Source organism: Fundulus heteroclitus, chromosome 7, assembly GCF_011125445.2.
Source record: "Fundulus heteroclitus isolate FHET01 chromosome 7, MU-UCD_Fhet_4.1, whole genome shotgun sequence".
In the NCBI taxonomy this organism is placed as follows: Eukaryota; Metazoa; Chordata; class Actinopteri; order Cyprinodontiformes; family Fundulidae; genus Fundulus; species Fundulus heteroclitus.
This window is the reverse complement of record NC_046367.1, coordinates 29272684-29288571: the sequence shown is the minus strand read 5'-3', so window position 1 is coordinate 29288571 and position 15888 is coordinate 29272684. Positions and strand designations below refer to the sequence as shown.

The following is a 15888-nucleotide window of genomic DNA, read 5'->3' as shown; positions in this document are numbered from 1 at the left end:
ATGTCAGGATTTATTAATTTGTCGCTCTGCAGAGCCGAAGGGAAAACAAAAGTAAGATGAATGATGGCGCCTTACACTGAATATTAAACACAGAGGTTTCATTTTACCTTCCAGTCCTGTTTGTGCAAACTGTAATTTTAATATTCAGTCAAATGAAGAAACAGATGTTGTGTACAAGACACGGCACAGCATTTTATGCCCACGGGAGAAGTAAAAATCCCCCCCCCCCCTCCCTTAAGCTTTGTTAAGCCTCTGTTGCCTGACTGGTCAAAAAACATTACGGCTTATACAACTCAAAAGGCATTTTTGTTTGAACTATTTATGAGTTTTGAAATCACTGGGGAGATGCTTTAAAAAGTCGTGCGGTGTAATCTGTGAGTGATTGACTTGTCAGGTCGCTGACGTGTCGATATGGCGAGGCGAAGAAGCCCACAGGCCGTTCCCATCACGCACCGAGCAAAACCCCAGGAGAAATCCTTTAATTACGCTTTGTTCTCAGGGTGCTTTCTTAAAGCGGAAAGAACAAAAACATCTGAATAAATTATGAACGTAGCAGACCAGTCTCTTTCAGACCAGTAAACACTGTTGGGGTTTCACGACTGCTGCGGCCGGAGTTATTTTTAGCCCAGGTGTGATTGACAAGGACTGAATCCCGAGTCTCTAGAGAGCCCAGAAAAAAAATGCCGTGTCATCAGTTTCACTTTCGCATATTTAGTTTTTCAAACTCCAGTTGTATTATTGATAAATTACGCCTCTTTTAATTTTAAATGACACAATGCTTCAGCCAAAAAAAAAGCTAATGTCAACTTTTTTTCTTAAATGTGTCACTAATAGTTTTGTGAACCATTTCACCAATACTGTTTATGGTATATTTGTGTGAAATGTTGTGTAAAAAATGCAAACTAATCACTCTAAATGACATAATCTGATCTTTTATGTTATGATATTAAGATAAAAGTGTTTTATCTAAAACCTAATGGTCTGAGACCCTGTTTGCACTACAGGCATGGTCCAGCATGAGATTTTTGTATGATCCTTTTAAGCGAAAATACAAAAAAGTAAAAAATGTGTCATCTACAGTTAAGGCCAAAATGTGTCCTACTAGATTTAGGTTTAAATTAATTTTTACATTTTACTAATATGTTTCTTCTAACGGGAAGTAATATTAAATCTTGGGACTCTGGCTTGGTTGCTCCAAACTTGAATCTGATATCGATTCTGTTGAGGGAGCTAAAATTAGGGAGATGGCAGAGAGACCTTTCAAACTGAAAAGAGTTGCTCATCAAAAAAGACCCATTATCAAAATACCATTGGAAACATGCAATAGGCTATAAATATTTTAACTTGCTATTAAAAAGAAAAGTTTAATTGATAATTTTTACATCTTATTATTACGTCTACTTCCCTGTCAGAAACAAACTTCTTGGCTGAATAAAACTTATTTTAGTAGGGTGTGATACTAAATTAAAATAATAGTCTATAAAATGACATTTTTATATCTGCAATGCAGTGGTTTAAGTAAATGGGTAAAACACGGTTTATTTGTGTGTACCGAATGGAAACAGGAAATGACAAAAAAGCAACACCTGCTTTTAAAACTGGCAAAGACATAATGCTAATAATCACACCTCTGAAGCCTGAGACTGCATTAAACACATTTTCACAGCTGAGTTTTTAGCTCCTAAGATGATCGTCGTGCACATTTTACAGTACTGTTTATCACACTATCTATACTACACATGTAAAAATAAATGTTAGTTTTGGTTCTAGTTAAACACATTGTTAGATAATCAATGGGAATTGTAAAAACAACAAACAGAAACAAACAAACAGGTATGAAGAGATTTGGCTCAGGTGTTTTGTTACAGGTTTGTTCTCAGTAGCTTTGTTTGTGTTGTTATAGATTATTTAGTTTAACTTGTTTCTGTCGTTTGGTTTAAGGACAAATCCATGACCGAAGCAAAGGTACATTTGACTGAAAAAAATTAAATATAAATAAACAACGGCCCAGTTTGAGCATATAAATAATTCTCTTACTTGCCTTCACCACCATGTATCCCTCTTCCTTCCTGGATCCGTTTAGAAACACACCTTCCTCCACATCATCACCCAGTCATGCCTGACCATCAGCCGTCTGGAGGACGGCACCTACGGCCCCACCGTGGAGTACTGTAACAACACCCCCTTACAGGCGTGGATCCTCCACAACTACACCCGCCTGGAGGTCGCTAGACACCTCTACTTCAGTCCCACAGATTATATTCTTTAAACTAATGTCTGCCCTTTGGCGGCAGTGCCCGGGGTGGGGGCGGCATGAGGACGAGGTGAGCACCTGTTAGGCTTAGATTAGCTGTCGGTGATCTTAGTTGCACCGTAGCGATGTAGTTTAGACCTTGTAGATTGTTTAATTGTTAGTTGCCTCCACAGCAGACGGCCACTTTAGGTATTTTTTATTTTTTTCCCCCTTGCTTTGAGCAGATGGATACGGAGCAGGTCGTGCATCTTTTAGGTCTTAGGATGCAAGATTGTTTTTAGGAAGCATTACAAAGCTTTTACTGGTGACCTTTTAGAGGGAATCCATGAAGACGGGCGCAGGAGCATATTAAGCGATGACAGATGTCCCATCAAGATGCTTCAGTGTATAAGATGCTATCTGTGGGACCTTTAGCTAGACCTCGTGCTAAATTAGATCTCATTTGACATTTATTTCCCCAACATAAATGTTTTATTTTGATGTGAATATGCGGCGGCTGTATACTGGCCTGCCCACGCCTGAGTGAGTGATGTTTGAAGCGGAGGAGGACATGTTTATTTTTAGCTGATTATCTACCAGCACACATGATTGAAATGGGTCTGCCATTGTTTACAAGTTCTTTGAAGTGATCCTTCATTGTGGAGCTACCTTTTCATGGCTCTGGACACTCAGATGGCTCTCTTATTGGCCTGAAGCAGCTGTGCACACTGTGTGCCATGTTCAGATTGTAAAAGCAATGAATCCCAATCATCGGGGCTTTTCACCGCTCTGCCTACTTATTTACATAGCTCTGTGAGAGATGTGCTTTTGCTCAGCTTTTCTTTTCATATCGGGGGTTGTTATTTTCCCGCCTTTGCGTCCGTCATTTTCTCTATAGCCTATTCTGTTCTGCAGACGTATCTCAAGCTTTGCACTTCAGAGTCCTAGACCTTGGTGGCTTTCAAAAAGGCTAAGGAGCATGTAGCGCGCCATAGTTTTTTTTGTGTCCAGGCAGCGTAAATTGGGCTAGAAGCTCCCAGAATTGGTAGCGTGTGTCGCAGTCACGCCAGCAAAGTGGCGTGCTGTTAGCTGGCCTGATTTGCTGTTTGCACTCAAAGTTCCTTTTGGCATTAACCTGAGAAGAAGGAAGCGCGGACGCAAGAGCGAGGCGCCATTAAAGCAAACGAGACCATGGCTGGCTCTGCCTCGAGATAAAAAGGGAAGTGTCGGAAAAGGAGGAAGAAAACAAGTCGGCCTCGTTGAGCTCCACAGTCAAACTCTTGTGCCTCGATGCAAGTATATGTGCTGCCTGGTGACAGAGAGGATGGTTCGAAGCAGCCCCTCGTTTAATTAGCTGGCCTCAGCTGCGTGCACGCTCCGTTACTTGCTCCGGAGGCCCTGCTTCGTTAGCTGAGAGGTTAGGAAGGGAGTTTTCTGTGCCCTAAAGCTGGCATGAAATAATTGAGCAAAGGACAGGACCTCCACACTTCTGGAAAGTTTATTTAAAGTGGAACATTTTCCCTGCCCTCCGCTGTGATACTCGTCTCCCGGCGTCTCTCGCATTTGCATTATCTGAGAATTTCTGAAAGAAAATGACTCATCTCAGTGACAACTTAGCCAGCCTGATGTCTACCTCCAGCGAAGAGATGCCCCAGTCGGTGTGACGATACATCCGATTCACGAGACGAGACGATACTCTGTATAAACCAGGGGTGTCAAACTCATTTTGGTTGAGGGGCCGCATACAGCTTAATCTGATCTCAGGAGGGCCACACGAGTTAACTCATTGCAAGATTAAATAGAACTAATAAATGTGGACTTGTTGTTGATTTTTATATTAAATTAATTTATTTCACTTTTACACAATATATTATGAATAACCTAAGCGTTTTTAAGAAAAGTATGTGCAATTTCCACAATACTTTTACTCAGTTAAACATTTACTTGTGCATTATGCATAAGAACTGATCACAGTGATTATACAATGTTGAAAAACATTTATTCACATTTTTTGGAACTTAAAAACACTGTCCTGCATGACAAAATACATCAAACAGATAAAAATTAAGAAATGATTTAAATTTTTCCACACCTGAAGCTTAATCTGCTGATTAAAACACAGCGCCCCTCGTGGACAATATAGGAACTGCAGCTTTTCAATTAAACGAAGTACATGTTTTTTTCAATAATTGTTTTATAATTCTCTTCCTTTTATCTCCTCTTTCTTTCTTCTTTTCTTTTTTTCTTCTTGTTCTTCCTTTCTTCTTCTACTTTCCCATTATAGTGTCCATATCATTTGAGATAATCCCCACATGAATCATAATAAAACTATTCACATTCATAAATCAAGCGGAGCACTATGGCAAAAGCAGTACTGCTCCACTTGTGAAAGTCAAATTTGATGAGCTCTTTTTGGCATTAAGACAACAATTCTTAATGCCACATTGCCAGACAGGACACTGTAAAAAAAATAATAATAATAAAAAAAAATTAATAATGATAATGCATTTAGCCATCGGGCCGGACTAAATTGTTCGGCGGGCTGGATTCGGCCCGCGGGCCGTATATTTGACACCCCTGGTATAAACCCATTGCAGCACTACTTCATGGGGGATGTTACCAGCTTAAGGACATTGCAGTTATATTCTGTGAGTTTCCAGACCTCTTTAGCTGCTCTTTTGCAAAGAAGACTAAACGGAAACAAAAAAAAGTAGCCAAAAATCAACATTTCCCTTATTTTATTAGTGACTCGTGAAATCATTCTGTCACACTTCCACACTTCCAGCAAGCCCTGCCAGCTGCAGTAATAAGACCCTCCTCTATTTGTTCCACTTTGATAGCTTTGTGCTAATGTAGACTGTCTAAAATTGGATAAATACAAATGCTTGCATTTCGCTGTGACTTGCTGTAGGTCATAAGAGGACCAGAAGGTTAAAAACTGAAGTATAACTTGAGAAGTGTGAAGTAAATGTAATCAGCCCTGATTTAGGAGCATGTAGCCACACTCCTCTTCATCCACCTTGCCTGTTATCGGTGTGTATGGATCTTGTTGGAGGCATGAAGTGTGTGCCGTTAATTTGTCAAATATAATAAAATATGTGCTCAGCTCGTCTTCAAATGAACCAGTTTCACATATTGCAGGACATAGATTTAGCTAGTGTATGTGAAACAATTTTGCTTTTTAGATCGGAGGGTTGCGGCAATGTTTAACGTTCCGTTTTGCCATGAAATTCATTAACCGTGAAAAGAGCATCTAATCTAAATAACTGAAAAACGACTTACTGACTTTTCAGACGCAGCTTATTGCAAATTCATAAAAGGTTCATAACAGTTTTTTATGCCTGAGAATGTTAACAAATATAAATTATGAAATGTTTGGATACAAAACGTTTGACCTCTTGCTTACCGCATGTTCTAAGCACTTAGGATTGCATCTTTAATAGTTTATTTAAAAAGTTTTTAAATAAGAAAGTGTTGCTTTTTTTAAAAAGCAACACTTTTTACATTCAATGCTTGTTTTGTGTTTCTTCTTCTGGAAACAAATGCATACAAACATCTTACGAGCGCAGCCATGATGAACTGCTGAACGCGCACAGCTGAGAATACAGCGATCTGATTGGCTGAGCAGCAAAAATCGAATCACGTGACCTCTTGGACCGGAGCGCCACAGTTTAGATTTTTTATCGGCTATAACTTATTAATGTGCAAGTGAAAACGTAGGAACATTGGTGTTTTGAGATCACTGCTATGTGTAGCAACTTTTCCCGGTAGAAGAAAGTTGCCCCCTGACAGTTCATACGAAAGTTCTTAAGGAAGCGTCCTACAGATTCTGGCCCACGGACTATTTCTCTTTTTGGATATTTCTGGGTTGTTTTAATGTGTTGTGGGAAAACTGACACCTAGTGGCAGGATGCTGTTACTACATAGTTAAAGAAAATCAACATTCGCTAAAGGAGGCACAGTTTTAGCCACAATTTAAAAGGATATATGCCTCTAATTTATGACATGATTTGCCTTTTTTGGCCCTTGAGGGATGGATAAATTGGCATAACGAGCCGAATTTGGCCCTGGGCCTTGAGTTTGATGCATGTGATCTAGAAGATACACACAGAAGTTTCCAACTATTATCACCATAACCCATCCATCTCCACTGGGCTGTTTGTCATATTTTTGTTTCATTCAAGAATAGTAATACAAGTTTTTTTGCAATAAAACTATTACAGATGACATAAAGTATTTCAGTTCTATACTTTATTTAAAGTCACTCCAAAATGTGTACAAAGGTATAATCTTAATGAATTTTAAAGAGATTTTATGGGTGCAGACTTGTGCCTTACCTGTATTTGTAGCAGAATCTGAATACTACACTGCAAAGTTTCAAAATATAAAACAGAAAAATATATCAATTATTTATCAATTTAAAACAGAATAATAAGTAGAAGTATATATCTGAAGTATTCACTGATACATTTGTGGAACACAGCTGATTTTAACTGACATAATATTCAGAAACTATATTTCCTATATTAAAATGCTTTTAGGGTTTGAGATTTTAAATATAAAAATGTTAAGGAGCATAGAAAGAAATCATAAAATATAGTTATTTTACAGTTCTGTTTTCATTCCACCAGAAATAAGAAAAATATGCAACACTTTTTCAGAATTGGAAAATTTTTCTATCAGGAGATTGGAGCTTTTAAAGGAAAATATTTTGTGATGGATATATCTCCAGTAAGAGGAAATTGTGACTTCTTGCAAACCTATGTTGCCACAAAATGCTCCAATGGCAGCATGCAGATCTGCAATGTATGAAAATATAATTTATGGGCATCTTCCAAAACAAGGCCGTAATATCAAAACAGATGTAACCCCAGGTTATACAGTCTGCACAGCACCATCTTGGGAGTCATTCGCAAGAAACATGAAGCAAAATACATGTGAAGACTGTAATAGTCTGCGATTGCCACAGCTTTTTTTATCCTACGTTCGAGGCACACTGTAATTGTTCATTAAAACAAGATTGTGCTTTGGCCGTGGACAGAGGATACCCAGACTAATGAGCTCGAAGAGATGCTCAGGCCATGATTGATCTTAAGCTATAAAAACACAAGGACCTGTTTTTCTCTGCCCAAACACAAAGATGTGCGCGCAGACATGCACATGTATTTTTTCCCAGAAATGCACATTGCAGACTGTCCAACAAGGCTCATTTGTTCAAACAAGAGTGAGAACAAAGAGCAGGTGGCACCCGATCCTTCGCACCTGCCAAAAGGATTGGAAAAAAGAACAAAGCCACGGCTTTATTTAGAAAAAGGGGAGAAAAAAATGATAAAAAGGAAAAAAATGATATAATCCTGACATAAAAGAAACTGTTTTTCTGTAGTATCCAAGCATGACAAGCAGCAATACCAATAAAAAGAAGACCTTGTGACATTAAAGCGCTACAGTATTTCTCCTGAAGTCTCTCTCATGCAGCACCATTCAGTTTCTGTCACGCATGCAACCTCATCCGGCAAAAAACGGCTATGCTATTATTAGCCCTGGATATAACAGCGAGTTCTTTTGAAAAGAAGACTCTCAACATAGAGGGTGTCGAGCTTAAAGTTTAAAAGGACGTATTTCTTGAGGTACCCTCTTGCGTTGAGGTTAGGATTTTCTTGCAAACATTTTATCAATATTTTTCATAAAGTGGCCCTTATAGCACTTTGGTTGGGCTTGAGTCTGTCGATTAGGCTTAATAAAGGACAAGCAGGTATACAGAACAGCTGAATAGATGGATTATACAACAATAAAACCCACTTGAAAATGCTCAATGTTTGCAATATGACTGTGCAAACATATGATTAATTGAAAAAGATGTTTAAATTGTTTAAATTGGAAAGTTGTTTTGATATATGTATGCAATCCAGCATATGAGTTGTGCTTGAATAAAGCGTAGAAGTGCAGCTGGTGGGAAAACGCCTCCTGTCGATTGGATTTCTATGGAACCGGTCCGGGGATGTGGTCACATATCTCCTGCTTTATAGACCTTCTCACGCCGTGTACCACAGTCTTACTCCGCTCACATCTAATATTTGAAAAAAATGTGCATAAAGGAGGCGGTTCCCAGCAGATCAGGGAACATGCGCAGGGTGTGGGTTGGGTGTGGTTTTGGCTACTAGAACAAGGTAAATAAATGCAAAATAAAATAACAGAATGCTTGGCTAAAGAAATTGCTAATCTGAAAAAAATCAATAGAAAGTTTGCAAAGTTCACTATTCCAGCTCCAACTCGTTACGGAGGCGTGTACAAGACTGAGCCGCTTTCATACCCCACCGCGGCAGAGCTACTGACGTCAGTTTTTCTGGGCGTCGCCCACAATATCTTTTGAGGCAATCCAAAACCTGATTCAGAATGCAAATGCAGTACACTCATTAAACAGAGGGAGGGCGCCACACAGAAGGTTTCACTCACAAAAGAAGGATTTCAACAAATGTGCAGTAAATTGTAAAAGTAAAGACAGGGACATGTAGACAGCACTATAAGACCTCCATATATACAGTATATTAGCAAAAAAATTAAATAAAAGAAGGTTGATTTAGGGTTTAGTTGTGCTTTAAATGCTCACATGGTATAAACATTGATGTTTTTATTCAGGTTTACGGCATTTTCAGGTGCATAATTAAATTAGGGAGCTAATTACCTTATCGCTGTTGACAAACGCTGACATAAATGTTTGCTTTGATATGTCTTTCTTTCTCCATTGTAGCTTAATGAGAAACCATAATGTCCCTAAATAGCAGACTACAGTGATAGCCGCAAGTCTTCCCCGCTTTGTTTCGGTGTCGCTTTTTAAAGTTGTGGGGGTGGCCTGTAGAAGTCCACGCTTCTGTAAGAGTTTAAGACAAGGCTGAATTTGTTTAATGCATGTGCGTGCTGAACGAGAAGGGTTGTACTGAAAATCTTTGGTACGAATACATTAGACAACCAATAAGCTTTCTAAACAGTTTATCTGTGCACATTTTGAGTTCCTTAGAAGAAAAAAAGAAACTGGACCAAATCTGGACCAAAAAGGCGGACCAAAGGACTTTCCTGGTGCGAATACATCCATAATCTAAGCACGATCTGTTGCAAGTGCAAATTAAGCAAACCGCATATTTTAATGTCTGACAAGCCCTAAATGCAATCCTAATTCCCACTAATCCAGTCCTCAACCCCTCTGCATGTCATTAAAGGACAAGTTAGAAAAGCCGAAAGACATGCAAAATTGTGGAAGCACGGGGCGACGTATTCGCGTGCACGAACATGGAGTAGCTAATTTAGAACCGCTGAGGGTGCTCCTGCTGTTGTTAGCCGTGTTAGAAGTCATATCTGCTGCCTTCCTGGTGGATGGCTTCTCTCTGGTGGCACACGTCGATGTGGTGCTCGGGTTCATCTCATCACAACAGGTGGGGCTTTTTTTTTTCAGTTTGTTCTGTCGCCTGGCTTCTGCAGCTAACCTGACAGAGCAGCAGACAGACAGGGGCTGACAGGTGAGGGGGGACAAACAGCAGGAGAGAAACACAATAATTACGCTGATGAAGGAAGGCCGTGTTCTATTCTGGTGTCTCAGGAAAATCACAGCTGTGACAGGGAGCCAGCATGCGCGAATCCAGAAGCCGCTCAATGGGATTCAGACACCATTAATTTTCCAGAGACGGTTTTCGTGAAACCGGCCTGTTAATCAGTCATTTTCAGCTGATCCCAATCTGACATTTCGTGAAACAACTTGTTTCAAGGCCAATTTATTTTGTAGATGATGCCACGGTTGGCCTGTGATGTATGACGGGGCCTTTGTGTTCGCCGTGTTTTTTGAGGGCGATGTTATCGCCACACACAGAAATAGTATATTTGTTCTTGTTCTTTTCTTGCGTTTCATAACTTTGTGTTTTGCTCCAATATATTTTGAAATAAGTATACCGAAAGGTATTAACACAAATGCAATGGCATTAAAAGCCTAGGTAGATTGACAACCTTTTCCATGCTGTGCCTTACAAAGGCTTTTTCAGGTTTTTATCCTGTTACATCAATAGGCCGACACAAAGTAGTGCATATTTGCACAGGGGAAGTAAAATGTTTTTTTTTTTTTTTGTTTTGTTTTCCAACAGAAAAATGTGAACGTGCGACATGCATTTGGATTCAGTCTCGTTTACTCTGATACGCTTGGATAAATTCCTGCTCACTACTCTATTCACAGATAGAGCAATGTACGCCTGCAAACGTGCCATTTTAATTGAGAACGTGTTGGAAGAGATTGAAATTGATTTTCAAAGACGCTCTCCGTCCAGTCTGACGGAACTTCAGCTGTTTTGCAAAGAAAAATATGCAAAAAAAGAAATCTTACTTTCTAGATGCGCAAAGCTGGTGGTTGACACACGGCAAACGACTTGCGGCTGAGATTGCAGCGAAACATTGTTCTACAAAATATTGACTCGGGGGATCCTGAATAAGTTGAATAAATATTTTCTATCCAAGTAAAGTACATGAAAATCTGTGTTTGTAACATGACAATATGAAAAAGTTCAAAGGAACTGTATCTGGGTGTTTTTTGTTGTCAGCTGCTTTTCACACAGGAAACCTTCCTGTTAAATGGAAATGGCCATTGCCTCCACCTACAGGAGCGTTAGTTATTATAGCCAAAATGTGTGTTCAGACTGAAAGCATTCCTGTCCCCTTTTCCCACGTAAAGCCTCTGACAGGGTTCCGTGTTTACAGTTCATACAATTACGGTTAGAGAGAAAGAAAGTGCCCAGCCACAGCGGTAATCACCTGTTTCTTCTCTCCTTTCCGCAGCAACTCACGCTGCGCCACGTTAATAGCAACCAGTGCTTGGACATGCCGTCCGAGGAGGACAAGATGGTCCCCACCCTGAGAGACTGCAGCGGCGGCCGCTCCCAGCAGTGGCTGCTCCGTAACATGACCCTGAGCATCTGATCCCTCACCTCACCGATCCCTCCTCCTCTTTCTAGCCGGTCGTGACATCCGCACCCTCACCAGGTGGCTCTTAACACACAACATATGCTTCCTCCTGTAGCCGCTCCCGGCCACCGGTCGCAGAGATGCAGGGACGCAGCATCTTCCTCTGTGGAGTTGTGTCCGGTTATGGCCGGCCGTGGCAGCTGCAGGCCGTGTCCAGGCTGCGAAAAAACGACGCCTGGGTTCTGAGCGTGAAGAACATGGACGCGCTTGCTTGTTGAGGCAGCTCTGCTGGAAGTTAAAGGAGCAAACATGAGAGCTGGTAAAATATTGAAATCTCCAAACATGCTCTGCGATCTTATTGAGTGCATCGCCTGTTCTCGTCAGCGCCGCGGGTTTGCCGCTCATCTTTTTCTACCATCACCGTCTGCTTTGCTCAGATAAAAGGAAAAAAAGGTTTGCCCCAAGATTGCTGGGATGGATTTGGTTTAGAAAATATGGCGACAGCGCAAAGCATAGTGTTTTTATTTTGATTCAGTTTGCTTTTATAAGGAAACAGGACCTATTGGCTGCATTTTTTCTCCTTTTCAAACTCAAATAGGCATATATTCTGGGAACTGTGGGTGTTTCACAGCAGCAGCTGTTATTAGAGGGTCAGCATCAACACCGTGGGAGGCACGCTGTCAAACTCCTGTGTAACCTTCCCTCTCTGACACCGGTACAAATCTGGCATCTTCCCCTCGTCTTGCACTTAACAGGACTCTGCTGTAAACTTTGTGCTCGTTTTAGAAGGGGTAGCATGCAGAGACAACAGGCTTCCTGTCAACACATGATCAGACGTTGACCCATCAAATTGTAGCCATGAAACAGTCTAATCTAGGGTGGGCGGTTCATTAAAACAAACTGAATGAAGATACAGTTGCACCCCTCATTAAATCATTTAATAAGAGTGATTAACCGCATTTTTTGGTTCAATTTCGCTAACATGCTCGAAGCTGACATCTGTGGGACGTTTAAGAATTATTTAAAAGGCGCCCGTCTATAAACAAAAAGTAGGTAAAAAAGGGCTCAAAAAGCAACACATGCTTCTTTGGAAAGAATTTTAAGGTCAGTCAAGAAAGGCTTACAAAGGCATTTCTCTGGCTTTGGGACTCCAGAGAAACATTAAGCACAAGATGAGGAAAAAAAAAATAAAATAAAAATAGTGAACCTTCCCAGGATTGGCCGGCCTTCCAAAAATGATCCGATAAGTGCCTCAACATCTAATCCTGGAGGTCACGGAAGAACCCAGAACATCTACAGCGACGCTTCCCGGACTTAAGGTCTTGTGTGATTCAACAAGAAGAAAAAGATTGAGCAAAAACGGCATCCATGGGTGAGTCTTAAGGTCAAAACCATGGCTGACCAAAAAGAACACAAAGCCCTGTCACATATTTATCAAATAAAAAAAAAAAAGAAAGAAACATCCTGATAATTCCCAAGTGGGGAAATATGCTACAGGATAACAAGATAACAGTGGAAGATGTGCAACACAATGGCCCCTAAGAAAACTGTGATCGCAAAGTCTGAACCTGCAACGGGAGCTCATACGGCATTTATTTATTTATTGGTTATTTAGCCAGTGTTAAGGAGAAAGCCTGAAGAAATGTCAGAGCTGTAGCTTAAAGACCTAACAGACCAGTTATCTACACTAAGATCAGCTTATTTTATATCATTTTTATTCTCCATGTAAGCACTTACTTGGAAAACAATCCGACTGGTCTGAAATGCCAAAAATTCCTAAGCAGTCAGGAAAAGCATGATCAGTGCATCTCTACTCTTAGCCCGAGTTTGAGGCAGCCATCTAGTAAAATAAAATACATCTGATTCAAATGGTTTTAATTGTTTACATAATTTTACCCCTAAAGAAATACTTGTATTTTGTTTCATCACTGTGGGTATGCTTTTTCAACGCCATATCAAGGAAGCACTGTACTGTTTATCTCAAAAATCAAAGGAACGGTACCATTTTTGTTCTCAAGCATATCTGTAAAATGCCAATTTAGATTTATTTGGGTAATTAAGATGAATGTCAATGAGTTGTTTGGTTAAAAAAAAGAAAATAAATGCCCATGTTGTTTTATACTGTTGTATTAGGAATTGCAAGAATATTTTTTTTGTACATGTTTTTGAGTAAAAGAAGGAACTGGAGTGGGAACATAAAGCTGTTTCCTATAACCAGCAATGCTGAATGAAATGTTTTCACGAGGGTTGACTCGCTCCCTGAAGGAATCTTGAGAAATCTAATGGCCCTTGAGCGGGGGTTGTAACGTGTGCCTTTAGACACAGGGTGTTGCGCAAACATGTTTTGTTTTAGTTTCAGATCAAACCTGAAGCACATGCACATTAATAACAGCCATATTGCAAAAAAAATGTTCGCCATCCCATTGTTTCTTTACCATTCAGAACATCTCAGCTGCAGTGTTTCATTCAGTCTGTTGCCCACAGAAATGTGAGAGGGACTTTTGATTTCCCCCTCAGGAAACACATGTTGTAAATACGGCTTTGAACATGTTTATATCACTGTTGATGTTGTAAATAAAGAACCAGTTATTTTTGTATGATCCTGTAAATTTGAACACCCATCAATTAGAAAGGTGACTGAAGGAGACACAATAATGAAAATCCCGGGTACAGAGTGATTGTTTCTAGAATGCTGGTTTTGTAATTGGGCTGTGGTTTGATACAGTGCCTTGCAAAAGTATTTACTCACCTTTAACTTTTTGGGGAATTATTTTAGACCAAGAACAATAAGCACACACTGATGATGTGGAGCAAAATTAGTTTTTTTCCCCCTCACAGACAATTTGGTCCATTATACTGTTTCACAGTTGAATAAAATCCAATGTAATTACTTGTCATAAGAAGTTGCCTAATTGGTAAGATGAGTCCAAATGTGTGTGATTTAAACTTTCTATACATACAGCTGCTCTTTAAAGGCCCCAGAGACTTGTAAGAGAGCGTGGGGGAACCAACAGCTGTGTTTAGTTTTAAAGCAGACTCCATTTTCGGTGTAAAACTATCACCCTGAACACACCAGCCACACAGTCACAAACGGTGGTGGCATTATCATGCTGTGGGGATGCGTTACTTAAGCAGGGACAGAAAAGCGTGCCAGTTAAATGCAGGAACAACCTGTTAGAGGCTGTATAAGATTTGAGACTTGGGTAAAGGTTCATCCTCAAGCAGAACAGCAACCCTAAATATACAGTTAAAACCAGGGCTTTGAACCGGTTCAAGGAACGAAAACGAAAACCGGGAACTTTTTGTATTTTACAGGGAACAGAAACGAAACCGGAAACGTTATTATTGTTTATGTTCTGGAACTGGAACACTTATCTAAAAATAATGGTAACCGGTTAATACCGGTTTTATTTCGTTCCTCAAAGTTTTCGTTGCCTAATTAACTAAAAAAAAAAAGTTATTATTTTCCTGCGCACGTTTAACCTGACTCCGCCAAGCTAGGCGGAGCGACATACAGCTGGCGGAGTCAGGTTAGTGCACGTTACCATGACGGCTGAGGTTCACTTCCTGTGTGACATTACATCACACATTCGCTGACTGAATGGAGAGATAGCGGTGTCTCCACTAGAGCTACACATCTTAAATAAGAGGTAAATTACGATCCATCGTTAAGTAAAACGCTCATTCCAAACACAATATCAATAGCTATATTTTTCAAACGAAAGGAACGAAATTAACCGTTCAGAGAACAGTATTTTTTTGTTCGGACCGGTTCAGGAACGTCAATTTATTGGTGGAACTCATAACCGGAAACGTTATAATACCGTTTCTGTTCGAAAGTCCTGGTCAAAACCTCTATGGCAGGGTGTAGATTAGTGGGGCCCAATTCCAGTCCTCAAGAGCCGGCGTCCTGCCTGTTTTAGATGGGTCCCTGAATTGAATTAATGGTTTATTTACCTCCGTAGCATCTCAAAGTTCTGCAGAGGTCTTGTAAAAAGTATGTATTCGATTTTGGAGTGTTGAACCACAGGAACGTCTAAAGCAGGTAGGACGCAGACGTCTGAGGACCCTAGTTTAGATCAGATATTAATGCGTTAGGACAGCCCAGTCAAAGTCCAAATCTAATTGAAAAAAAATAATAATAATAATGTTCACAAATGCATTCAAACAATTTTGACTGAGATTGAGATCTTTTTTTGCAAGAAACAGGCAAAGATGACTAGATGTGCAAATCAGGTGGAGATGTAAGCCCAAAGACTTGCAGCGTTGTTGACTTGGACAGACTTTTTTTGGGGGGGGGGGGGGGGGGGATGTCCTGCTTGTGTCTTTGTTGCACTGTGATGGACCTGCATCCTGTCCAGGGGGTCCCCCTCCTAAAGCCCAATGATTGCTGGAGACAGAGACCCAGCTCCCCTGCAACCCTACAAGCATAAGAGGGTAGAGCCAAATGATGTGACGGATGCAACATTAGAAAGCGGGAGACAAGTTCATATCAATACTTTTGCAAGACACTCTAATTACTCCCCAGGAATAAATCTCAGACCACCTTAAGGACCTCAGGTAAGAGTGGAAGTAAATATTAAAGCTACTTGAATTCTTGCAGAGTGTTTACTGGGGATTCAGTGTGAATTACGATGACCGCTTTGATACTGCACATAGGTTAATTGGCTGTCATCACGTTAAAGCGCACAGGGTAAAAATAGAAAAAAGAAATGGAT

General features: G+C 40.3%; 1 protein-coding gene across 4 annotated transcripts in view; it reads left to right on the top strand.

Annotated features, from left to right (window-relative positions):
• Window positions 1-13255, top strand: part of galnt13 (UDP-N-acetyl-alpha-D-galactosamine:polypeptide N-acetylgalactosaminyltransferase 13) — a 60842-nt gene extending 47587 nt beyond the window's left edge. For 3 of the 4 annotated variants that reach the window (XM_036139431.1, XM_036139430.1, XM_036139429.1), the window contains exons 13-14: window positions 2084-2324; window positions 11045-11132. In XM_036139431.1, coding sequence (XP_035995324.1) covers window positions 2084-2269 — 186 coding nt within the window. In that variant the 3' untranslated portion in view covers window positions 2270-2324; window positions 11045-11132. Of the gene's footprint in view, window positions 1-2083; window positions 2325-11044 lie in introns of all 4 variants that reach the window. The other variant, XM_036139432.1, reaches the window with a different exon arrangement.
• The last annotated feature ends 2633 nt before the right edge of the window (window positions 13256-15888 follow it).